This window comes from Balaenoptera acutorostrata, chromosome 8, assembly GCF_949987535.1.
Source record: "Balaenoptera acutorostrata chromosome 8, mBalAcu1.1, whole genome shotgun sequence".
Taxonomy (NCBI): Eukaryota; Metazoa; Chordata; class Mammalia; order Artiodactyla; family Balaenopteridae; genus Balaenoptera; species Balaenoptera acutorostrata.
In genome coordinates this window covers 88,592,954-88,618,910 of record NC_080071.1, presented here as the reverse complement: position 1 = coordinate 88,618,910, position 25,957 = coordinate 88,592,954, and the positions used below count along the sequence as shown (strand labels likewise).

General features: G+C 45.1%; 1 protein-coding gene across 1 annotated transcript in view; it reads right to left on the bottom strand.

The window, feature by feature from the left end:
- Positions 1 to 25,141, bottom strand: part of TRPM8 (transient receptor potential cation channel subfamily M member 8) — an 89,367-nt gene extending 64,226 nt beyond the window's left edge. Inside the window, exons 1-8 of the mRNA XM_057551308.1 lie at positions 25,025 to 25,141; positions 14,133 to 14,206; positions 8,765 to 8,921; positions 7,134 to 7,311; positions 4,099 to 4,271; positions 3,081 to 3,255; positions 1,961 to 2,028; positions 115 to 312 (exon numbers count right to left, since the gene is read on the bottom strand). Coding sequence (XP_057407291.1) covers positions 115 to 312; positions 1,961 to 2,028; positions 3,081 to 3,255; positions 4,099 to 4,271; positions 7,134 to 7,311; positions 8,765 to 8,921; positions 14,133 to 14,206; positions 25,025 to 25,141 — 1,140 coding nt within the window. The remainder of the gene's footprint in view (positions 1 to 114; positions 313 to 1,960; positions 2,029 to 3,080; positions 3,256 to 4,098; positions 4,272 to 7,133; positions 7,312 to 8,764; positions 8,922 to 14,132; positions 14,207 to 25,024) is intronic.
- Between the last annotated feature and the right edge of the window lie 816 nt (positions 25,142 to 25,957).

The window sequence follows — 25,957 nt, the reverse complement described above, 5'->3', positions numbered from 1 at the left end:
TGGGCCAGAGTGCAGTTTCGAAGTCACTGAGAAAGTATAAAGACCCTCAGCTGCTAGTGGAGTTGGGCACTGAAAGCGCTCTCCCTTCCCAGGAACTTGCTCCCTACAACTCACCCATTTGATCCAACTCTCGATCTCCTCCTCAGGCAGCCGGGACACCGTGCGGGGTAAGAAGCGCACCAACTTCTCCTTGATGATGGATGACGTCAGGGCATCCTCCGCCTCCACCAGGCTGGCGATCACATCGGCAATCTGCCCGGAGCCTTCCACCACCACACAGGGAATTTTACTTTTGATGGAGGTGCTGATGGCCTGGGAGAAGGGAGATAGAGTTGACCAGATGATCAACAGAACCCAGCTCAGGATGGAGGTTCTAATCAAGCTGGTTAACAAATCACATCGACACATCTCTGCACTTCATCGTTTGGCGGGGCAGTGGGGGGGTTATGTTCAATCAGAAGCAAACCAAATGTTCGCAACCACTTTAAGCATCAGAAATGTAAGCCAGTTGTCTTACATCCTATGTTAATACCAAATTCCATAATGAGGACACGTGTGACTGGCAAGTTTTCCATCAATAAGTGCTTTAAAATATGCCTCTATACAAAATCGATCATTCCAAATACTGACATCGTAGATTTGAGCGACAGCTCTTAAGATGGTACTCAGCATTGCTGTTGATAGTTTTTCTGATGGAGGTTAACAATATTCGTACTTTTAAGGTATGAAAATACCTTCACAGCAGCAGCCATACATTTTTTGTTATGTTGACTCACATATTTCCCTCTTCAAATAATTTCCCTTGCTCCTTCCATTGAAAGAAAAGAAAAATATATTTGCTTTCTGGATAAACACCTACCACATTTTTATTTCCTTGATAAAAATCACAGAGACCAGCATAGGAGAACCAGGTATGAAAAATTTTAATCACTTGACAACAAAACAAAGTGATGTACACGTGGGTACAGAAGAAACTGTGAAGCCCCTTCCTTTAGCCAGGAGTGATGTCTTCCTTAGAGAAGACCTTGGCCATAAAGAGTGTGGTGCCTTCCTCAAATCAGGGTGAGATCCATCTTCACCTCACTACCTGTGCTACAGGTGGGTGTCGGGGCTGTGCTGGGGCGGAAGTGGGGATGATAAGAGAGTGAGGTGAAGGATGAAGGGATGAAGTGTTCAGCAAGCAGTTTCTCCTCCCTCTCTCCTCTCTCCTGTGGGTTCTGTGGGCTGTGAACTGGCTGAACAGACCTTGTGGGAAATGCTATAGAAATGCAGTACTCTAGGCCAGGAGCAGCTTGCTAGAAACCATAATTCTAAATCTAAAATCTGAGAGATAATAAATGTAACCATCTTCAATTACTTTTTCTCCATCTCTCTTCCTCTGTAATGTGACTGCTTCTTCAAGCATTTCCATACTGACTGTTTCACACTGAAAAAACATCTCTATTTTAATTTCTCTCTGAAAAGTCTTTAGGTGCTTAATAGATACCTGTTGATGAATGAATGCATGTTGATGAATGATGGATGAATGAATCACTGTTATAGAAAAGAATAAACAAAGAGAAGCATTAGATTATGATTCCAAATAACTCTGCCAGAAATTTCATGTAACTCCAGGTGTATATGATCATGGGGTGGCCATGGTTTTCCAACATATGCGCTGGTTATGGTCACTAAGTCCTGTGAGTTCATGTCAAGCCTTCCCTTTGGCAGGTTGATGGCCAAAGAGAGCAGTAAGTGCACAGACTATTCATGTTGCTACAAACTCTCTTCCTAAATTTTCTCAGCTGAGGAAACAACTTAAGCCTGTTAGGGCAACACTGTGTGATTGGGAAAATGCTACCTACTTGCTGTAGAAAAGAAATTAGTCGTGTTAGATTAGGTGAACCCCAAAGCCCTGAAAATGCAAATTTGTTGAGTAAGCTTGTTGACTGATCTTCTAGAAAACCAAACCAAGACTCACTTTCAAAGTCTCTTTCCCACCTCCTTGGGCAAAACACACAATGGGGATCTTGCCACCGTAGTTGGAATCTGTAAAATATAAAACGTAAAACTTATTTTGGGCACATCAGAAATATTCACCTACCTCAAGGAAGTGGTGGACCCCATGAGCCCAGGGTGTGGGGTGATGGCTGCAGATGTCACAGACTTGACCATCTACCAGCTGATCACAATGGATTCATCCCTGTGCTCCAAACCAGTAATAGCATGACACGGGTCACATTGCAATCTGTTGCTGATATTTAAAATGCCAAAGTCTGTGAATGACTGACTTTTGCTAATATACATAAGGCCAGGTTCAAGTTTATCTTTAGAATAATTACACTTTCACTCATTTGCATAATCCTATGCTTTCTTGAGTGGGTGAAAAATTTGCATAAGTATGTGTTCTTTCCAGTGAGAGTATTGCATATATAAATGTCTTCCTTTGTATGCGTCCCATTGAGAAAGGAAAAAGGTTGAGATTATCTCCAACAAGTCCCTGTGACGGAGTCTATCACTAGATCACGAGGTAATCTGGTTCCACAACAGGACACATCTCAGCAATAGGAAGAGAGAGAGTTATTTATCACTTGCCATAACAAATAAAGGCTTTCACTCAACTGCTGCATTCTCCCCTTGAAACCAATGTTTTAGGTGGTTCTAGTATATAGAAGTAGCCAATAACCAAAGAGGTAAACCACCATCTAACTGTTAAGTTAGTGGGTTGGTTTTTATCGCCTCTATCCTAGCTAACTGCATTGCTTTGTCAGCGCAAATTTGCCATTGCGAATTTTACTTTGTTCTTAAATGTTGTCGAGCAGAATGGACAGCAGGTTCCCTATACTGGGTGGGACAAACCAGGGTAGGACGAGGCAGCATTTGTCAGTGTTCCAGCACGTTGAAGGGTACATATCAGAGTTACCTAGGCAGGAGCACCTCTAGTATATTAAAGAAGAGATGTAACAGCACTTCTTTGGCAATAGAACATCTAATTGGGTGAGTTCACCATTCTTTACTCAATAATTGGGAGCTATTGTTGGTGCTGCTGCTGCTGCTCTTGTTAGGATGTTTGTCTAAGGTCCCACCTCCTCAACACTGACCTTGAATAGCGCGCTCGGAGATGTACTTCTCCAGCTGATCCCGGAGCTTTGCCTCGACTGCGGGGTGTCCATGGCAGCCGTTGTCCACGAGCAGCAGGTGGGTGTGATTGTTGTCTAGGATGTACAGAGGGTCTCTCTTGAAGTCATCCATAATGTACTGGGCTGAAAAATATCCCTGAAAGGCACAGAGAGACTTGTCTTTGAGGTTTATTTGTTGGCCAAAACGCATGATGACATTTTCACAGGTTCATATTAAGGGTAACCCTTTGGGTTCAACTACACTGATGCTCTTCCCAGATTCCTAAGTGCAGAAGGGTCTTAGAGGTCTTATAGTACAGGCCATCATTTTAAATATGAAGAAATGAAGGCTCAGAATGGTTGCATCACTTGCTTATTGTCACGTAAATGACCGGTGGCGTGTAAGAATCAGATTCTAATCCATTTCTTGTTCCATTGCCCTGTGCTCTTTAGTATAAATTCATTGAAACTGATAGCATTCAGGAAAGTGTGTGTGTGTTTGTGTGTGTATCCAGACACATACATTTGTATGTGTGTGTGTCTGGATAAGGTAGAGGTAGACATTGATACACACACACACATATTTGTCTGTAATCCATCATATGCCAAGACCTAAAACAGCGTCCAGGGATTAGAAAACGAATAAGATGGAGTCCTAGCCCTTGAGGAGCACATAGTTACGGGACCATGAAAAGAGGCAATTAAATACATACTTTGCCCTCGCACTTAATACCAGCGAATAAAAAACTAAAGAACTGACTCTAACAGGATTTGCTGGGAACAAATCTTAATGAACAAAACACATCCACTGGTAACTCCTTCCCAGGAGTTCTTTGATTATGTCATCCTTGTTTTTAATTCCTGAGGTTCCAAAGGAACCTTGTAAGGCCAACTTCCTTATGAGCTGACTCCATCCCAGAGCCCCAGCGTTCAGGCCAGAGCCCTGTGCCGTGGTCTTTCTCCCCCGTGACCCCGCAGACCCCTCATGTCCAGCCCATACCTCGACATCACAATTCCTGATGAGGGTGTCCCTGTTGGAGACCATGCCCCAAGCCGCGATGCCGATGGCCACTATGTTCTCTTCTGAATTCCTGCTGATGGTGTTATCTCTCACTACCTCTCCAATGTACTTCATCAGCCCATAATGGGTGCCTCCAGTGAGAATCCAGGCACCTGTCGACAAGAGAGAAGAACAAACGCTCAGCTGGCTCTGCATAAGTTTCCCATCCTTTGCTCGACCCCTAAAGAAGCCCCACCCGTGAGCGATAGGACGCGGCATTACTGGCCACACTTTGGACTGGGCTTGACCTCTGACCGTATAGAAAGGAAGGAGAAGAAGATCTCCAAGTTTCTAAGAGATGCTGGTTTAAAAACAATACGGATTCTGGACCGCACTCTAGACCCACATCATCAGACTCTCTGGGAGGTGGGACCAGAGAACCTGCCTCTTTAACCAGCCTCGGGTAGATCTTTTAATGGGTAATGAATGCCTGGCCTGAGCCTTTGAGCACGTTCGGCAATGTCATCATGGAAAGCGGAGCGGTCTGCTCCCGGAGCCCCCTCAGGGATCCTGGTGATCTTCCTGGCCTGACCCTGGTGCCTACGATTTAACTTCACAATTGCACAGCTTTGCACACTGGTATTTTAAGGTTTTTATCTGATGATTTTTGCAGTGTCAAAGGTGTTGCACAGTTTTGTTTTTGTTTTCAGAATTGAAGTAAATAATACCTACAAAATATTATCTCACATAATAATAGAATCTAAAGTTGGAAATGCCCCTAGGCTAATATGCTACCCACGCAGGAATCCAGCCTGAGGCTGGGTCACCAGCCTCCCCTGATTAGCTCTGGTAATGGAAGCCTCAGGAGTCCCGAAGCAGCCCCCTCCCCCAGCTGTTAGAAAGTCCTTTTGTTCATTTTTGTCTCCATTCTCTAATTTTGTTACAGTCTTCCTGATGAGGAACTAATTTAGTTCTCTCCCACATAAAAGTCCTTCCAATATTTTAAGGTAAATGTGATGTAGTTCTTAGAAGTTTCAGACCCAATTCCTTCAGCCAGCTCTCACTGGAGGTGAACTCCAGACCCCTTGGCAGCCAGCCTCCTTCCTGCAGACAGATTTCAGTTGTCAACATCCCCCTTTCAAATGAGGCAATGGGAGGCACAGTAGTTCTCCACAAGGAGACAAGTAACCTCCCTGCTCTGGCCCCTCACTTCATCTAAGTAGATGTCCCAGCCCGGGGACTTTTGTCTGCTTTGTTCTACTCTATTCCCAGCACCTAAAACAATTCCTGACACATAGCAGGCATTTAAGAAGTATTTGCTGAATGAATTAATTATGTATGTTCAGATCTAGTAGTAAGGAAGTTGAGTTGCTGGGTTTCATAACAAAGTAACTACCTACTGTGTGGTCCCCTCTGACTGGTCAGGAAATTAAGAATAAATGGGGGAGGGGTGCCACAGTTTCTTCTTGACATTAAGGAAAAACGTATCTAAAGCAAGACATGCTTCCTTAGTTCTGTCAACTAATATTCTTAATAAAGAAGTTTTAAAAATGCTAGCCTTAGGGGCTTCCCTGGTGGCGCAGTGGTTGAGAATCCGCCTGCCAATGCAGGGGACACGGGTTCGAGCCCTGGTCTGGGAGGATCCCACATGCCACGGAGCAACTAGGCCCGTGAGCCACAATTACTGAGCCTGCGCATCTGGAGCCTGTGCTCCGCAACAAGAGAGGCCACGATAGTGAGAGGCCCGCGCACCGCGATGAAGAGTGGCCCCCGCTTGCCACAACTAGAGAAAGCCCTCGCACAGAAACGAAGACCCAACACAGCCATAAATAAATAAATAAATAAATAAATAAATATTAAAAAAAAAAAATGCTAGCCTTAGATAAATTAATAAAATAAAGGTTAGGCTTTGATACATGGAATCTAATCTTGAAATTAGAGTTTAACATTCTAGTTAAACTCAAATGGAAGTAAGGCTGCAAAAACAATTTGCCCATACTCTTCAAAAATGTCCTGAAAGACTGAAAAAAGCTAAAGAGTAGTTCCAGACGAAAGAAAGGTTTTCAGTTTCCTGTGATATGAAAAGCTAAATGGATCGGAATCCAGACGGAGAAAACAAATTTTTTTTCTCTGAAGACATTGTTAGGATAATTAGCAAAACTAAACCAAGGACTGTTTGTTAGATAACAGTGTTGGTCAAGGTTAACTTTCTCAGGTTTGCTAGTTGTATCGGGTTATCTGAGAGAATACCCCTGTCCTTCAGGGAGGCTCACATATTTAGGCACTAAGGGTTATGATACCTGAAATTTACTCTCAGGTGATTTTTTAAAAATCATAATATTTGGATATTTACAGAGAGAGAGAAGATTAATATGGGAAAATGTTAACAATTGGTGAGCCTAAGTGAAGGGGGTACAGATACTCCTTGTATTATTCTTCCAACTCTCCTGTAGGTCTGACATTTTTCATAATAAAAAGTTAAAAAGAAAAAAAATAAGCTGAATATTTCAAATAACAAAGCCACGATTATTTGTTTTGATCTCCATCAGACAGTTACCTGGTGCTTACAACCTGCCAGGCACTAACACTATTTCCAAAACACACCAAAGAGCAAGCGAATGAAACTTTCCTTTTAGATTCGCCAGAACACTCTGGGTAAAAGTTCACATGTAAAAATAACAAAATGAACGTTTTAGATTAAAAGAAACATAAAATTACCCACAAGGAAGCTCCTTGACGCTGATTTTAAAGAGCTACTGTGTCCCCACCCTCCACCTACCCCCTCACCATCGGCCAGAGCTCCCGGTCTGTCCCTTCATTGAAGGATCTTGCTTTTAATTAAGATAATGATTAATCATACAGTTCTAGAGCATCTGGAGTCTGCGCATGATTGCAAAGGAGAATCTCGTTCCGTCTCTGAAGACGCTGCGCAGCCTGGATGGACAAACCCGCAGGCGCAAGGTCCCCGCCGCCGCAGGGACGGTCCTGTGGCTGCAGAAGCGACAGCCGCGTGGACGCAACGGGGACCGACGCACCTTTCGACTGCGCGATGTAGATCAGGCGGCTGAAGATCTTGCGCATGCGCGGCTTCAGGGCGAAGTTTTTGGCGCCGCCGGTCACCGAGATGACCAGGTTGGGCGTTTTCAGGTGCCAGTGCTGGGTCAGCAGCTCGTAGAGGGTTTCCGCGTCCGTGTCGCAGGACAGTCGGATATACTGTGGGGAAGAGGGGAAGCATCAGTATCGCAGGTGTTCTCCTGATGGTGGGGCTTAGCCCGGTTTACCTGCCCCTTGGGGAGAGGGGAGCGCCTTGCAGCCGAGTAGCGTCCCCTTGGGGAAGTGGAAGGAAGACAGTGGAGTGGGGTCGGCTGTGGGTGCCCCTGCAGGGACCAACCTCCCCCCACCCCGCCCCGCCAAGCCGGCTGGAGAACTTGGGACTTTATCCTAAAGGGAGTGGAGCACGTGTGAGGCGTTCTAAGCAGAGTAGAAGCCGGATGGGATTCACATGTGAGAGAGTCCTGCAGCGGTAGTGTTGACTATGGGACAAGACAGGTAGCGAGAGATGCAGGGAGGTGAGATAGTGGTGGCCCGTCCTGGGACCGAGGCCTTGGGAACAGACAGAGTGGACAGAGCCGGGTCACCTTCCAGGGCTGCAACAGCAGGGCCTGGGGAGGTGAGGAGTCAAGGCCCAGCTTCCAGCTGCCTGAGGACGGTTGTGTCACTGGCACGAAGGACACAGGAGGATTTAAGGAGACTGTTAATAATTGCCAACTGAAAACTGGCATTGCCATCTGCCTCTACAAGGATGAAGTCAACAGCCACTGCAGTCGCTGACCTTCAGCACCCCCTGAAAGGAGTTCAGGGTGGAGATCAGGAATGAGGCCCTCTGTGCTCTGGGAAAAACTGGCAGGACAGGCCTTCAGATAGTTAGATATTTTTCAGGAGATTTTATGAGCCCAAATTCTTGCATCTCCTCGTATCTGGAAAAGCACTAAAACTGTTAACGGAGACATCTGCTCCTTGTGACGAGCAAGAAAGCTCTGCCAAAATGCGTGCTTGACTGCACGTCCCCCCTTCACTAAAATCATAGATAACACTGCCCCCGCCCCCTTTGGAACAGTTCCTCAGAGCCATCTGAGATGCTGTCTCCTGGGCTATAGTCCTCATTTTGCCCCAAATAAAACTTAACTCACAACTCTCATGTTGTGCTTTTTTTTTTTTCCATTGGACATAATCATTAAACATCTTTGTAGAATCCTGTGTAAGAGCCTGCAGTGTGATTGTGTAGAGGAAAATGTCACCTTATTCAAGGCCACATTTATTCTCAAGCATGTCACACACAAAACTAAACCAGAAGATTCACAAGCTTATTTGTCGGGCCTTTTGTAGCAGTGAGGGCCAGTGTGGATGTCACATGAGCCTGCCCTGTGCCTGGATAAAGGACCCTCGGTGACAAGCCAGTCATCACCCGTGGAGTGTTGCCATGGCACATAATCTAATCACAGCTTTTGATTTTCACAAGATTTATCTTTTTCTGCAATCATTTTTGGATTGACTACCCATCTCTCCTGCCTCCATGCGTACTATTAGACAATGCAAGGTAACTCAAGGTAGCCCACACCATGTTAGCATATGGATTAGCTAGTTCAAGTAGGAAAGCATTGCTTACCTTCCCTTTCTTCCCCAGAGTCTCAAACTGAATATCCCCAAAAGCATCAGTGGGAAATTCCTTGGTGTGTTTCTTGTAATTCCATTTCTCATTTTGGTTGATCTGGGTGCCTTCTATGTGCTGGCTCTGGGTATAGCCACACTTGCACACATTTTCCCTGAGTGGAAGGATATTGATGGGAAGGAATAGCTTTCATTAAACCTGCTTAAATATTTCATCACGTTTCTTAGAATAGACCACACACGATTAGCTTAAATAAACACAAAAAGAGATTTCACCATCACATCTAATTTTCAGACTATTTTCATCATCTCAGTTGGTTGTTTAAAAACTATCTTGGGGGCTTCCCTGGTGGCGCAGTGGTTGAGAATCTGCCTGCCAATGCAGGGGACACGGGTTCGAGCCCTGGTCTGGGAAGATCCCACATGCCGCGGAGCAACTGGGCCCGTGAGCCACAAATACTGAGCCTGCGCGTCTGTAGCCTGTGCTCCGCAACAAGAGAGGCCGCGATGATGAGAGGCCCGCGCACCGCGATGAAGAGTGGCCCCCGCTCGCCGCAACTAGAGAAAGCCCTTGCACAGAAACGAAGACCCAACACAGCCAAAAATAAATAAATAAATAAATAAATTTAAAAAAAAAAAAAAAACTATCTTGGTGTTTTACCCCTGTGACATGGAAAATCCAGGCAATACAATACAATTGTATCTCCGCTGAGAAAGAAGAAAGCATGAATGCAGGGAGAGGTGGGGATAAAAGACAAACAGAAGACTTCTTGAGCCTTCACATGCTCCAGCCACGGTCCTAACAATTCTAGACTCCCAGCCACTTCTCTCTCTCAGGTTCTGCATGGCATTTCTATTTCTTTAGAGTAAATCTCCCCATTTAGGTTAAGCTAGCTTGGGTTCCTTGAAAGTGAAAGTTTTAATTACTATAGAGTATGGAAATTATCTATATTCAAAAATATATATCAAAATATTCAATATTTTCTAGAGCTATAAAAATTGAGCTAGAACCTGGATCCAAAGTCACTCCTCCACCAGAAATCTTGCCTCTTCCAGAACAGTTGCCTGGGGCATCACTCAGTTTGGCCAAGAAAAAAAAAAGTCAACCAGAATTGATTACAATGGCCTTAGCCTTTTCTCTAACTAAGCCCGGGGGCACTTCCTGAGCCAAGGCTGCGCCCAGTGGTCTCAGGGTTCTCCTCACTAGGGTCCAAGTTGGCTTCCTCCCCTCTCTCTTTAGCTGTTACTGTCCCACTACCCTTTGGGGTCTGTCCACACCCACCCAAGTTCATTGCAGGATCGGGGAGGGAATTCCCTGCCCCACCTGTCTTTGCTACAACTGAAGACCGACTCTCGAGCCCTTTTCCCTTCCAAGGGTAGGGGTGTGTCTCGGGTGACCTCTGTCTCCATCTTGATGATGGGGCTGGTAGCCCTCCAAGCACCAATTTACATGAACTGGCTTACAAATGGAGAAGAGGCCGCAAGAATGCCAAGGAGGCGTCAGGAGCACAGATACATGGAGGAGGCAAAGGAGTGACAGAGAGGGGAGACGGAGAGGACGGGAGAGCATCAGGACGCTAGTTCTACCCCTCGGGACAAGTCTGAATCCTTTGGAGCTACACTGTCAACATAGTAGCCACTAGCCATGTGTGGCAATTTACTTTAAATGTAATTTAATTTAACTTAATTTGAAAATTCAATGCCGTGGTTGCACTAGCCACATTTCAAATGCTCACTAGTCACACGTGGCTAGTGGCTACCATATGGGACGATGCAGATAAAAAATATTTCTGGGAGTTCCCTGGTGGTGCAGTGGTTAAGAATCCGCCTGCCAACGCAGGGGACAGGGGTTCGAGCCCTGGTCCAGGAAGATCCCACATGCCGTGGAGCAGCTAAGCCCGTGCACCACAATTACTGAGCCTGAACTCTAGAGCCCGCGAGCCACAACTACTGAACCCGCATGCTGCAACTACTGAAGCCCGCGTGCCTAGAGCCAATGCTCCGCAACAAGAGAAGCCACCGCAATGAGAAGTCCGCGCACCGCAACAAAGAGTAGCCCCCACTCGCCGCAACTAGAGAAAGCCTGTGCGCAGCAGCGAAGATCCAATGCAGCCAAAAATAAATTAAATAAATAAAACTTTTTTTAAGTTTTTTTAATTTAAAAGAAGAATATTTCCATCATAGTAATAATAGAAAGTTCCATTACACAGAGCCCGTTACAGCAAAAGTAGTGTTCTTCCTTTTTCTACCTAGAACCCAGCCTGGCCGAGGCAGTGAGAACTGAAGAGAATAAACCCAGATCCAGGGACTTACAGCCTCAGGAGTGCCAGGAGGTGGCCCCAAAGCTGGACAGCAGTGCCTCAGAGGGTACCTGGCAATAGGAGCCATGGTCCGGCGTCACTCCCTAGTGACCACACAAGAAACAGACATCCGAAAGGGTTTAAAGTAGAGAAACATGAGTGGTCTGGGCTTAGCACATGTGAAGCGGCTCTGGGGAGATTTGGGGCAGCCTATGTCAGCTGATGTGGCAAGTAGCTGCAAAATTACAGTATCACTATTACTAGTCATTTCCCTTGATTCACTTGTCCGATGAGTAATTCAGATTACGCAGAGCATCCCCACTGCTGATGGAGAGATGAAAATAATAAATACAAGAAGTTAAAATCTTATAGAGTCTTGACTCTGGTCTATAACCTTGGGTCCCCTCTGACATGGGCACTGGAAGACCCAGAGGTTTTCCCGTCCTGTGCTGGTGTTGTGGAGGGCAGGGACTGCTCACCACATCTCCCTTTATTTGGGGCCAGACTTGAGTGGTAGTCAAGCACCATAAGGTGGGCAGCCATAGGTTTCCCTACCTTGCATCCACTTCTCCTTCTGCTAGTAGGAACACCCTGATTTTCCTTTGAGGAATCATCCTTTCCACACCAGGTCCATGTGGACACAACACCCAAGGCTGGCCAGTCACATATTCCACTGCCCAGTTGCAGGGATTAGAGTGGGCGCCTGACCCCTGCCAGGCCAATAAGAGCCATGAACATGAGCCCAGGACTTTGGGTGGAATTGCTAGGAACAAGGCCCTCTTTCCCCTCACTGGGAAGCTGAAAAGGTGTCAGCCAGAGTTGTGGTGTCCATTTTGCCCCCACTAATAAGGAGCCTGCCCACCCAGAGAAGGACAGAACCACAGGTGGAAAGAGGCAGGGTCTCAGTGACACTGAGCCCTGGATGTGGCTGTCCCGTTACAATCACCGCTCACTTAGGCCAATTAGACTGGATATCTGCAGCTGACAAGGTGCTGACGATTACAGTCGGCCCGAGACGGGATTGTTCTTAGAAGGGGCAGGAGCTGGGCATAAAAGGAATGCACAAGGAGGAATCAGAAAACTGAGTTCAATCCTTCATCTATCCCCTGCCAGCCGTGTGACCCTGGGTAAAACACTGAGCCCCTCCAGGCCTCACTTGCCTTGTCAGTCAAATGATAACAGCTACCTTGCAGGGCAGTTGTAGAATTAGTAGTCAAGTACATGAGTCCCCACGACATAGCCAATGCCCAATAAATATTTGTTGAATGAGTGAACGAATCCAAACAGTGTTTTCTACCAGTCAAACAAATAGATTAACAGCAAAATCTTTCAGGGAAACATGTGGGGAATAAATAGCTGACTCACAGAGCTTATACTCTGTCAAAATGACTCATAATGACTAAGTTTATACCAATGACAAAATAGAGATCTCTTAGTTTTTCCAACGTTCGCTTTCTAATTCGTACAAAGTAGGAAAACACATTGATTGAGAACTTTCTGTGGCAGGAATTTTATGTATCGTCCCACTGCACCCTTACTACAACCCAGGAGGTGTACCTTGCCAGCGGTTTAGGATAAGAGGATTCAGTTCAGAAAAGAGAATAATTGGTTCAAGTTCATGCAGTGAGCAGGCAGCCGGGCCAAGGTTGGACCCAACGCTGATTCTAAGGCTCCTGCTCCTATTGCCTTCCTCTGTGCACTGCCTCCGTTCAACAGAGTCAGCGCTTTCATTGCAAACTACAGCAGCAAGTAAACAATCAATTAATAGCTGGACTATTCTATATAGAATGGATAAACGACAAGGTCGTACCCCATGGCACCAGAAACTATATTCAATACCCTACGGTAAACCATAGTGGAGAAGACTATTTTGAAAAGAAGGTATCTATGTTCATAACTGAATCACTTTGCTGAAATTAACACCACTTTGTAAATCAACTACACTTCAATTAAAAAATATTAACAGGGCTTCCCTGGTGGCGCAGTGGTTGAGAGTCTGCCTGCCAGTGCAGGGGACACGGGTTCGAGCCCTGGTCTGGGAAGATCCCACATGCCGCAGAGCAACTGGGCCCGTGAGCCACAATTACTGAGCTTGCGCGTCTGGAGCCTGTGCTCCGCAACAAGAGAGGCCGCAATAGTGAGAGGCCTGCGCACCGTGATGAAGAGTGGCCCCCACTTGCCACAACTAGAGAGAAGCCCTCGCACAGAAATGAAGACCCAACGCAGCCATAAATAAATAAATTTAAAAAAAAAAAAAAAAAAAAAGCTTGCACTTCAAAAAAAAAATGGAATTCAGCCCCCCTTCCCTTACCAGGAATTCACACACATCCTTCCCCCACCCCTTACCCCTCTAAGCCCTCCCCTAAAAAAAAAAAAAAAAAAAAAAAAATATTAACAGCTAGACTCTCTCCTATCACCAGTAAGCAAAAGAGAGGGGGCAGAGAGGAAAAAGATGAGAGGGAGGGAGGACTAAAATCACTTCGTTAGATCCCAGGGCACCTTCTGTGGGAAACACCAGAGGTCAGTCCACTTATCACTAGCCCACTAGGTAGCATTCACTGAGGACCTCCTGTGGGCAGAGCTACTGGAGGTGCTCCCCAAGGCTTTTGTGACTCAGCCTCGATGTTTCAAAACACACGAGATTCAGAGAAGATGAACACCCGATCAGATGGGAAGGGCCACAGTCAACAGCCTGACAGAGGAGCCAGTCAGATTGCCACATGTGCGCATGTCTGGGGTCTCCCGCCAACCGCTATGAAACAACAAGGTTCACTGCCATGGCCACTCCGGTGGGCTCCCAGGCTCGTGGGAATATCAAAGAGAGCGACAGCCTGTCTTGGAGCCTTTACCAACTAGTGACAAAGCTTAAAATATGAAATGAAATGATACCTCTCCAGGGACAAGCTGCTTGCCAAATTCTTCCTGTTCACACACCGTTTCTGAGAATTGCAGATGCAAACAACTTGAATAATGAACTAGTGAGCAATTTGTTTGTCAGTTGGCATGGCTGTCAATAATTTATTTTTGAACATGGTAGCAAAAAACGGAGGCAAAATAGTTGCTTACGTGGCCTTGGAATCTTTGGTAAAGAAGACACATTCCCGTTTCTTAATATTTGCTTGAATGAAATTCACCAAGTCCTTTGGAGAAAGAACATTGGAACAACACGTCACTAATCTGTTCTCACCCCCTGCTGCTCTTCATGAATGACTTAAACCTACTTCAAAGGTTTTAAGGATTCACCACACATCCATAGCAACCAGCATCCATTCATGCCTTTAGAGTACACAAAGTTTGTAAAAAGAGGCATACGTTTACATTTTTATAACTAAATACAAATTTTTCTAAAAGTTACTTGGCATCATCTTGTAACAAATGTCATTATATACATACAAAGTATGTTTTTCTGACTCTAAGGCAACTGCGGGAATATAAGCATACATTGATAGTTTAGCATAAATAATGTTTTATTGCAGATTCTAGTTCCTCTTACGCTTGCTTTTTAAAAGAAGATATATTCCAAATGCTCCTTCCAGAGTTGCATCTGTCCCCCCATGGGCAAGGTGGTAAGGCATATCCGGGACCTAATTCTGACAAACAATGGAACGCTTCCCTTTAGTTGGCAGAAACAAACCCATTGGAGACAGTTGAAGAATACTTCGAAAATATTTACACTCCTCAAAGTGGGAGAAGATATTTGCAACATATATTAATCATCATAAGATTGGTAAATAGAATATATAAAAGACTATAAGTCCCTAAGAATAAGACAGACAACCTCTCGGGAAACAGGCAAAAGACATGAGCAGGCATTAAATAAAAGAGGACACACAGATGTGTGAAAAGGAGCTCAACCTTGTCAGTAATGAGGCAAATGTGAAGTGAAACCACAATGACATCCCATTACACACCCACCAGGCTGGAAAAATTGAGAAGCCATTGGCACCAAATGCCAGTGAAGAGCCAGCCAGGGGGCCTCAGCCCCCTATGGGCGGTGAGTGAATTGGCTTGACCACTCTGGGAAACTGTCCACCACTGTCCCCTAGAGATAGTTCCTGTGTCCCGTGAATGACCTGCAAGCTCAGATGCCTGGCACCGCGCTGCCAGCTTTAGGGGTTTGTCTTGTTCCGTGGAGGTGGGGCTGGCAGCCCAAACCCACTTCCCTTAGGTCACCGGGCGCCAGCAGTTCTCAGACAATGTCATGTGGGTTTGACCCCGGCTTTGCACCAAAGCCAGGCCTGACTCCTCACCCCCCCACAATGAGGTCACCACGAAAAGGGAGGCGGCAGTCCCTCTCCTGGAAGAAGGTCCACCACGCCTTCAGCAGTCTCCCCCTTTGCTAGCCCCTACCACCACCAACGTACGTCCTGAGACATCAGAGCATGGGGACCACGTGCCCCAGGTTTCCCCCAGAAGTCCTGTGTCTTAACCCCAGTTCCCATGAGGGAAAGATGTTCACCTTTACCCATCGGCCTCAAGCCGAAGAACCTTCTCCAGAGAGAACATCCCACATCCAGGAAGGTTCAGAGTGGCCCTGCTCCTAATAGCAAAACCTGAAACCCAAATGTTCACCCCGCTTAGGCGGGACAAACTTGCACAGGATGGGGCGTGGCCCAGCAGGAGTGAATCATGACACCTGGCAACACAGAGGGACCACAAACACAGGATGGTGAGCAAGAAATGAATTCACAAAGGAATACTTATTGTGTAATTCCACAAATATCAAAACAGACAAAACAAAGCCACGTATTGTTTACGGGCATATATTCAAATCATAAGCTTATAAATAAAAGCAGGACCAGGGAACACAAAATTCAGGATAGCTGTCGCCTTCAGCATGGAGGGCACGTGGGGGACTCCTGAAAAGGGCTGATGGTGGGTGCAAGCATGTTCATTTTATTATTCTTCCTTAGGCTGGGAATTTACATTTGCATGTTCTTTTCTACAAATAATAAAAATGTAGAGAGCAAAAATAAATCCTACACTCATCTGAACGTGAAGAATTTTGAAAACCTGTGATGCCCTTTCTTCCTCAGAATATCTTCTAGCTCTTCACTAATTTTAAGTCTACTTAACACAGATAAAGACAACTCAACAGTATAAGCTTATATGTATAAGCTTGTGAAATCGATGATGGTGGAGGAGGGGTGGTGATAAAAACTGCCTTGTTGCTGAAAGTTACCTCTGGGGACTTCCCTGGCGGTCCAGTGGTTAAGACTCACGCTTCCACTGCAGGGGGCATGGGTTAGATCTCTGGTCGGGGAACTAAGATCCCACATGCCATGAGGCGTGGCCAAAAAAAATTTTTTTTAATTAAAAAATAAAGGCCTTAAAAAAAAAAAAAGTTCCCTCTGAAAAATGTACTTTGCAAAGGTGTAATTATTCTCAGGGGCAAACAGGACCCCCTGCCCCCTGCCATAACTGGGATGTACTTGGGTGATCTCAGAAATTCTACCCACAGGGCAGCTGGCATCTCTGAGGGGAGCAGGAAATCCATCCAGAAATCCCATGGGAGCCCAAAGGAGCAGGGCAAGGGAGAGCCAGCCTTTGTCTCCCAGAGGCACCCACACCTGCGTCCAAGTGTGATCCGGAAAGGCCTTTTCTGCCCTCCCAGAGGTCTGTCACTGCGGGAAGCTGGTGGAGGGAGCATTGGAGAGGCCACCAGCGCCCTCTGCCCACTGTGTTCTCACCGGACCAGGGTCAAGGTGATGGCAGGTGCAAAATCTAAGGAGGCGCAGGGTGTTGGGAGTGGCAAGTGCACGGGCGCCCCCGAGAACCCCACCCAGCAGATCAAAATACTGACATGCCCAGCACCCCAGAAGCCCCCGCCCAGTCCCTCCTCCTTCCTTTTTCCAAAGTTAGCCACCGCCCCGACTTTTAACACTCTAGTCGGTGGAAGCTTGGTACCAGACGGGAACGTTGTCTTTATTTCCTGACAAATGAGAGTATTCGCTAGGACGTGAGAGTGAACAGAAAGTCTGCGGGAACCACTCGAGGTGGCTGGGGGATGGAAGAGGCAGCGCAGCACAGCGGGAAGCCTTCTGCCGGGCCCACCACCCCGAGTCCGCTCACCCCTAAGCAACAGCTCAGTGTGTCTCTATGTCCTGAAGGCAGCATGGACACGGGCCTGGAAGGAGGAGAGACAGGTGCCACGGAGAACAGCTAGAAGCTACGGCAAGAACAAATGCAGACCCAGAATGAGCCCCCGGCCACAGAGTTGAAGAAAAGGACTTCAAGAATCACTTCCGGGACGAGGCAAGATGGCGGAAGAGTAAGACGCGGAGATCACCTTCCTTCCCACAGATACAGTACAAATACATCTACACGTGGAACTGCTCCTACAGAACACCCACTGAACGCTGGCAGAAGACGTCAGACCTCCCAAAAGGCAAGAAACTCCCCACGTACTTGGGTAGGGCAAAAGAAAAAAGAAATAACAGAGACAAAAGAATAGGGACAGGACCTGCACCAGTGGGAGGGAGCCGTGAAGGAGGAAAGGTTTCCACACACTAGGAGCCCCTTCGCGGGCGGAGACTGCGGGTGGCAGAGGGGGGAAGCTTCGGAGCCACGGAGGAGAGCGCAGCCACAGGGCTGCGGAGGGCAAAGCGGAGAGATTCCCGCACGGAGGCTCGGCACCGAGCAGCGCTCACCCGCCCGAGAGGCTTGTCTGCTCCCCCGCCGGGGCGGGCGGGGCTGGGAGCTGAGGCTCCGGCTTCGGTGCTAGCCGGGAGGGAGTCCGGGAAAATGTCTGCAGCTGCCGAAGAGGCAAGAGACTTTTTCTTACCTCTTTGTTTCCTGGTGCGTGAGGAGAGGGGATTCAGAGCGCCGCCTAAACGAACTCCAGAGACAGGCGTGAGCCACGGCCATCAGCGCGGACCCCAGAGACGGGCATGAGACGCTAAGGCTGCTGCTGCCACCACCAAGAAGCCTGTGTGCAAGCTCCACACCGCCCCTCCCGGGAGCCTGTGCAGCCCGCCACCGCCAGGGTCCCGTGATCGGGGGACAACTTACCGGGGAGAACTCACGGCGCGCCTCGGGCTGGTGCAACGTCACGACGCCTCTGACGCAGCAGGCTCTCCCCGCCTCCTCCGTACCGCTCCCTCCCCCCGCCTGAGTGAGCCAGAGCCCCCGAAGCAGCTGCTCCTTTAACCCCGTCCTGTCTGAGCAAAGAACAGACGCCCTCAGGCGACCTACACACAGAGGCGGGTCCAGATCCAAAGCTGAACCCTGGGAGCTGTGCGAACAAAGAAGAGAAAGGGAAACCTCTCCCAGCAGCCTCAGGAGCAGCGGATTAAAGCTCCACAAACAACTTGATGTGCTTGCATCTGTTGAATACCTGAATAGACAACGAATCATCCCAAATTCAAGAGGTAGACTTTGGGAGCAGGATATATTAATTTTTCCCCTTTTCCTTTTTTTGTGAGTGTATATGTGTATGCTTCTGGGTGAGATTTTGTCTGTATAGCTTTGCTTTCACCATTAGTCCTAGGGTTAGGTCCGTCCGTTTTTTTGTTTGTTTGTTTGTTTTTTACTTAAAAAAATTTTTTTTCCTAATAAATATTTTCTTAATAATTTTTTCCTTATTTTCTATTTTGAGAAATTAAAAAAATTTTTTAATAAGTTTTTTCATATTTTTTATTTTTAAAAATTAAAATTTTTTTCTTAATAAATTTATTCTTAATTTTTTTTCTTATTTTTTATTATAATAGTTTTATTTTATTTTATTTTATCCTCTTTTTTTCTTTCTTTCTATTTTTTTCTCCCTTTTATTCTGAGCCGTGTGGATGAAGGGCTCTTGGTGCTCCAGCCAGGCATCAGGGCTGTGCCTCTGAGGTGGGAGAGCCAACTTCAGAACACTGGTCCACAAAAGACCTTCCAGCTCCACGTAATACCAAACGGCGAAAATCTCTCAGAGATCTCCATCTCAACATCAAGACCCAGCTTCATTCAACAACCAGCAAGCTACAGTGCTGGACACCCTATGCCAAACAACTAGCAAGACAGGAACACAGCCCCATCCATTAGCAGAGAGGCTGCCTAAAATCATAATAAGGCCACAGACACCCCAAAACACACCACCAGACGTGGATGTGCCCACCAGAAAGACAAGATCCAACCTCATCCACCAGAACACAGGCACTAGTCCCCTCCACCAGGAAGCCTACACAACCCACTGAACCAACCTTAGCCACTGGGGACAGATACCAAAAACAACGGGAACTACGAACCTGCAGCCTGTGAAAAGGAGACCCCAAACACAGTAAGATAAGCAAAATGAGAAGACAAAAAAACACACAGCAGGTGAAGGAGCAGGGTCAAAACACACCAGACCTAACAAATGAAGAGGATATAGGCAGCCTACCTGAAAAAGAATTCAGAATAATGATAGTAAAGATGATCCAAAATCTTGGAAATAGAATAGACAAAATGCAAGAAACATTTAACAAGGACGTAGAAGAACTAAAGAGGAACCAAGCAACGATGAAAAACACAATAAATGAAATTAAAAATACTCTAGACGGGATCAATAGCAGAATAACTGAGGCAGAAGAATGGATAAGTGACCTCGAAGATAAAATAGTGGAAATAACTACTGCAGAGCAGAATAAAGAAAAAGAATGAAAAGAACTGAGGACAGTCTCAGAGACCTCTGGGACAACATTAAACGCACCAACATTTGAATTATAGGGGTCCCAGAAAAAGAAGAGAAAAAGAAAGGGACTGAGAAAATATTTGAAGAGATTATACTTGAAAACTTCCCTAATATGGGAAAGGAAATAGTTAATCAAGTCCTGGAAGCACAGAGAGTCCCATACAGGATAAATCCAAGGAGAAACACGCCAAGACACATATTAATCAAACTATCAAAAATTAAATATAAAGAAAACATATTAAAAGCAGCAAGGGAAAAACAACAAATAACACACAAGGGAATCCCCATAAGGTTAACAGCTGATCTTTCAGCAGAAACTCTGCAAGCCAGAAGGGAGTGGCAGGATATACTTTAAGTGATGAAGGAGAAAAACCTACAACCAAGGTTACTCTACCCAGCAAGGATCTCATTCAGATTTGATGGAGAAATTAAAACCTTTACAGACAAGCAAAAGCTGAGAGACTTCAGCACCACCAAACCAGCTTTACAACAAATGCTAAAGGAACTTCTCTAGGCAAGAAACACAAGAGAAGGAAAACACCTACAATAACAAACCCAATACATTTAAGAAAATGGGAATAGGAACATACATATCGATAATTACCTTAAATGTAAATGGATTAAATGCTCCCACCAAAAGACACAGACTGGCTGAATGGATACAAAAACAAGACCCATATATATGCTGTCTACAAGAGACCCACTTCAGACCTAGGGACACATACAGACTGAAAGTGAGGGGATGGAAAAAGATATTCCATGCAAATGGAAATCAAAAGAAAGCTGGAGTAGCAATTCTCATATCAGACAAAATAGACTTTAAAATAAAGACTATTACAAGAGACAAAGAAGGACACTATATAATGATCAAGGGATCGATCCAAGAGAAAGGTATAACAATTGTAAATATTTATGCACCCAACATAGGAGCACCTCAATACATAAGGCAAATACTAACAGCCATAAAAGGGGAAATCGACAGTAACACAATCATAGTAGGGGACTTTAACACCCCACTTTCACCAATGGACAGATCATCCAAAATGAAAATAAATAAGGAAACACAAGCTTTAAATGATACATTAAACAAGATGGACTTAATTGATATTTATAGGACATTCCACCCAAAAACAACAGAATACACATTTTTCTCAAGTACGCATGGAACATTCTCCAGGATAGATCATATCTTGGGTCACAAATCAAGCCTTGGTAAATTTAAGAAAATTGAAATTGTATCAAGTATCTTTTCCGACCACAACGCTATGAGACTAGATATCAATTACAGGAAAAGATCTGTAAAAACTACAAACACATGGAGGCTACACAATACACTACTTAATAACGAAGTGATCACTGAAGAAATCAAAGGGGAAATCAAAAAATACCTAGAAACAAATGACAATGGAGACACGACAACCCAAAACCTATGGGATGCAGCAAAAGCAGTTCTAAGAGGGAAGTTTATAGCAATACAAGCCTACATCAAGAAACAGGAAACATCTCGAATAAACAACCTAACCTTGCCCCTAAAGCAATTAGAGAAAGAAGAGCAAAAAAACCCCAAAGCTAGTAGAAGGAAAGAAATCATAAAGATCAGATCAGAAATAAATGAAAAAGAAATGAAGGAAACAATAGCAAAAATCAATGAAACTAAAAGTTGGTTCTTCAAGAAGATAAACAAAATTGATAAACCATTAGCCAGACTCATCAAGAGAAAAAGGGAGAAGACTCAAATCAATAGAATTAGAAATGAAAAAGGAGAAGTAACCACTGACACTGCAGAAATACAAACGATCATGAGAGATTACTACAAGCAACTCTATGCCAATAAAATGGACAACCTGGAAGAAATGGACAGATTCTTAGAAATGCACAACCTGCCGAGACTGAACCAGGAAGAAATAGAAAATATGAACAGACCAATCACAAGCACTGAAATTGAAACTGTGATTAAAAATCTTCCAACAAACAAAAGCCCAGGACCAGATGGCTTCACAGGTGAATTCTATCAAACATTTAGAGAAGAGCTAACACCTATCCTTCTCAAACTCTTCCAAAATATTGCAGAGGGAGGAACACTCCCCAACTCATTCTACGAGGCCACCATCACCCTGATACCAAAACCAGACAAAGATGTCACAAAGAAAGAAAACTACAGGCCAATATCACTGATGAACATAGATGCAAAAATCCTCAACAAAATATTAGCAAACAGAATCCAACAGCACATTAAAAGGATTATACACCATGATCAAGTGGGGTTTATTCCAGGAATGCAAGGATGCTTCAATATACGCAAATCAATCAACGTGATACATCATAGTAACAAAATGAAGGAGAAAAACCATATGATCATCTCAATAGATGCAGAGAAAGCTTTCAACAAAATTCAACACCCATTTATGATAAAAGCCCTGCAGAAAGTAGGCATAGAGGGAACTTTCCTCAACATAATAAAGGCCATATATGACAAACCCACAGCCAACATTGTCCTCAATGGTGAAAAACTGAAACCATTTCCACTAAGATCAGGAACAAGACAAGGTTGCCCACTCTCACCACTATTATTCAACATAGTTTTGGAAGTGTTAGCCACAGCAATCAGAGAAGAAAAAGAAAGAAAAGGAATCCAAATCAGAAAAGAAGAAGTAAAGCTGTCACTGTTTGCAGATGACATGATACTATACATAGAGAATCCTAAAACTGCCACCAGAAAACTACTAGAGCTAATCAATGAATTTGGTAAAGTAGCAGGATACAAAATTAATGCACAGAAATCTCTTGCATTCCTATATACTAATGATGAAAAATCTGAAAGTGAAATTAAGAAAACACTCCCATTTACCATTGCAACAAAAAGAATAAAATATCTAGGGATAAACCTACCTAAGGAGACAAAAGACCTGTATGCAGAAAATTATAGGACACTGATGAAAGAAATTAAAGATGATACAAATAGATGGAGAGATATACCATGTTCCTGGATTGGAAGAATCAACATTGTGAAAATGTCTCTACTACCCAAAGCAATCTACAGATTCAATGCAATCCCTATCAAACTACCACAGGCATTTTTCACACAACTAGAACAAAAAATTTCACAATTTGTATGGAGACACAAAAGACCCCGAATAGCCAAAGCAATCTTGAGAACGAAAAATGGAGCTGGGGGAATCAGGCTCCCTGACTTCAGACTATATTACAAAGCTACAGTAATCAAGACAGTTTGGTACTGGCATAAAAACAGAAATATAGATCAATGGAACAGGATAGAAAGCCCAGAGATAAACCCACGCACATATGGTCACCTTATCTTTGATAAAGGAGGCAAACATATACAGTGGAGAAAAGACAGCCTCTTCAATAAGTGGTGCTGGGAAAATTGGACAGGTACATGTGAAAGTATGAAATTAGAACACTCCCTGACACCATACACAAAAATAAACTCAAAATGGATTAAAGACCTAAGTGTAAGGCCAGACACTATCAAACTCTTAGAGGAAAACATAGGCAGAACACTCTATGACATCAATCACAGCAAGATCCTTTTTGACCCAGCCCCTAGAGAAATGGAAATAAAAACACAAATAAACAAATGGGACCTAATGAAACTTAAAAGCTTTTGCACAGCAAAGGAAACCATAAACAAGACCAAAAGACAACCCTCAGAATGGGAGAAAATATTTGCAAAAGAAGCAACTGACAAAGGATTAATCTCCAAGATTTACAAGCAGCTCATGCAGCTCAATAACAAAAAAACAAACAACCCAATCCAAAAATGGGCAGAAGACCTAAATAGACATTTCTCCAAAGAAGATATACAGATGGCCAACAGACACATGAAAGAATGCTCAACATCATTAATCATTAGAGAAATGCAAATCAAAACTACAATGAGGTATCATCTCACACCGGTCAGAATGGCCATCATCAAAAAATCTAGAAACAATAAATGCTGGAGAGGGTGTGGAGAAAAGGGAATACTCTTGCACTGTTGGTGGGAATGTAAATTGATACAGCCACTATGGAGAACAGTATGGAGGTTCCTTAAAAAACTAAAAATAGAACTACCATATGACCCAGCAATCCCACTACTGGGCATATACCCTGAGAAAACCATAATTCAAAAAGAGTCATGTACCAAAATGTTCATTGCAGCTCTATTTACAATAGCCAGGACATGGAAGCAACCTAAGTGTCCATCATCGGATGAATGGATAAAGAAGATGTGGCACATATATACACTGGAATATTACTCAGCCATAAAAAGAAATGAAATGGAGGTATTTGTAATGAGGTGGATGGAGTTAGAGTCTGTCATACAGAGTGAAGTAAGTCAGAAAGAGAAAAACAAATACAGTATGCTAACACATATATATGGAATCTAAGGGAAAAAAAAAAAGGTCATGAAGAACCTAGTGGCAAGACGGGAATAAAGACATAGACCTACTAGAGAATGGACTTGAGGATATGGGGAGGGGGAGGGGTGAGATGTGACAGGGTGAGAGAGTGGCATGGACATATATACACTACCAAATGTAAAATAGATAGCTAGTGGGAAGCAGCCGCATAGCACAGGGAGATCAGCTCGGTGCTTTGTGACCACCTAGAGGGGTGGGATAGGGAGGGTGGGAGGGAGGGAGATGCAAGAGGGAAGAGATATGGGAACATATGTATATGTATAACTGATTCACTTTGTTATAAAGCAGAAACTAACACACCATTGTAAAGCAATTATACTCCAATAAAGATGTTTAAAAAAAAAAAAAAAAGAAGAATCACTTCCAAGGTGAACCCACAGGGATGGAAGCAAGAACACCAAGCATTAAATAATAAAAGGAATATTAAAAGTGCAGTATTTAGGATTTCATAAAAGTCAGTTAACAAGTGCATTCTTGAATGGATAAACAACAAGGTCCTACTGTACAGCACAGGGAACTATATCCAGTCTCCTGTAATAAACAGTAATGGAAAACCATATGAAAAAGCAGGTATATATATGTGTAACTGAATCACTTTGCTCTACAGCAGAAATTAACACTGCTATTTTTTTAAAAAGGCCAAAAACAAGTGCATTCTTTAGCAACTTAAGGTTACAGCCACAACCTTCAAAACAGGAATGTTTGAAAAACTACACAGAAAAGAAAATGCCTCTATGTTCGACAAAAATAATCCACAGAACGAAATGCCATATGTTGAGATATGATCTTTTTAAAGAAGGAGTATTGGTCCCCAAAGAATCCTAGTTGCAAAGTGATGCTTTCTGACATAACAGCGGGTTGGGGGGCAAGGCTGAACTCACGCTCTCGCTGTAGGACACGTCTGTGCTGCGAGACGCGCTGGAGTACAGGGTCCGGATGCTGTCCGGCGTGCCGTTCCCTCTTTTCCTCATGCTGAGCCGGGCGCCCTTGAAGGACATCGGTTCTCCTGTGGAGAAAGGGGAGGGAGGGTAAGATGGGGTCACAAACGGTGGACGGGCTTCCCTGAAAGCTTTACCGCGAGGCCCTCCCCTCCCCCTCTCGCTGTCCGCCATGCCCCAGCCCCGTCCCGCCCCCCACCCCCAAAGGACACTGGTCCCCCTGCCTCTGCTCTCCTTGCTTCATTCCTCCTCATCCTCCAGGACCCAGCTTGAGTTCAGTCCTTCCATACCCCTTCCCTGGCTGCTCCCGTCTGGGCAGGGCCCTCCTGGGTGCCCCCTCTCCTGTGGGAGGTGGGATCCCGCATCCCAGACCACCACGCATAGGAGGTGCACCATAGCTCCTTCCAAGTTAATGGATTTGTAGTGAAGGAACTTGCAGAGCTGTAACTAGCGGCTTGCAGCAGCTAGAGGACCGGCTGGCTGGCGGCAGAGAGGAGTCCTGCCCTGATGCGGTCAAGTGAAGTGGGAGAAGGACCTTGACCCACAGGGGCAGTAGGGCCTGAGGGCCAGTGTGCTCCAGGTCACCCTGAGACTTGGAGCCGGCACGTGGTTCCCAAGGACGCCCGGCAACAATTCCCTCCCAGCCTGGAGAGCAGGCCATTAGCCCGGGCATCCTGGAAGCCTCAGTTGCCATGGAGATGCCTCCGGGCTGCCCCCTGCTCTTCTAGGGCTCAGACCCTCCCATTCCAGCTTCAGGAGCCCCCCGTCCCTCTTGTCTCCCAAACACTACCTCAGACCCGTATCCACAGAGAGCTACTCCACATCCCCAGGCTGTCCGACAGACACAGCAAACAAGACGTTTCTAGAACAAGGGCG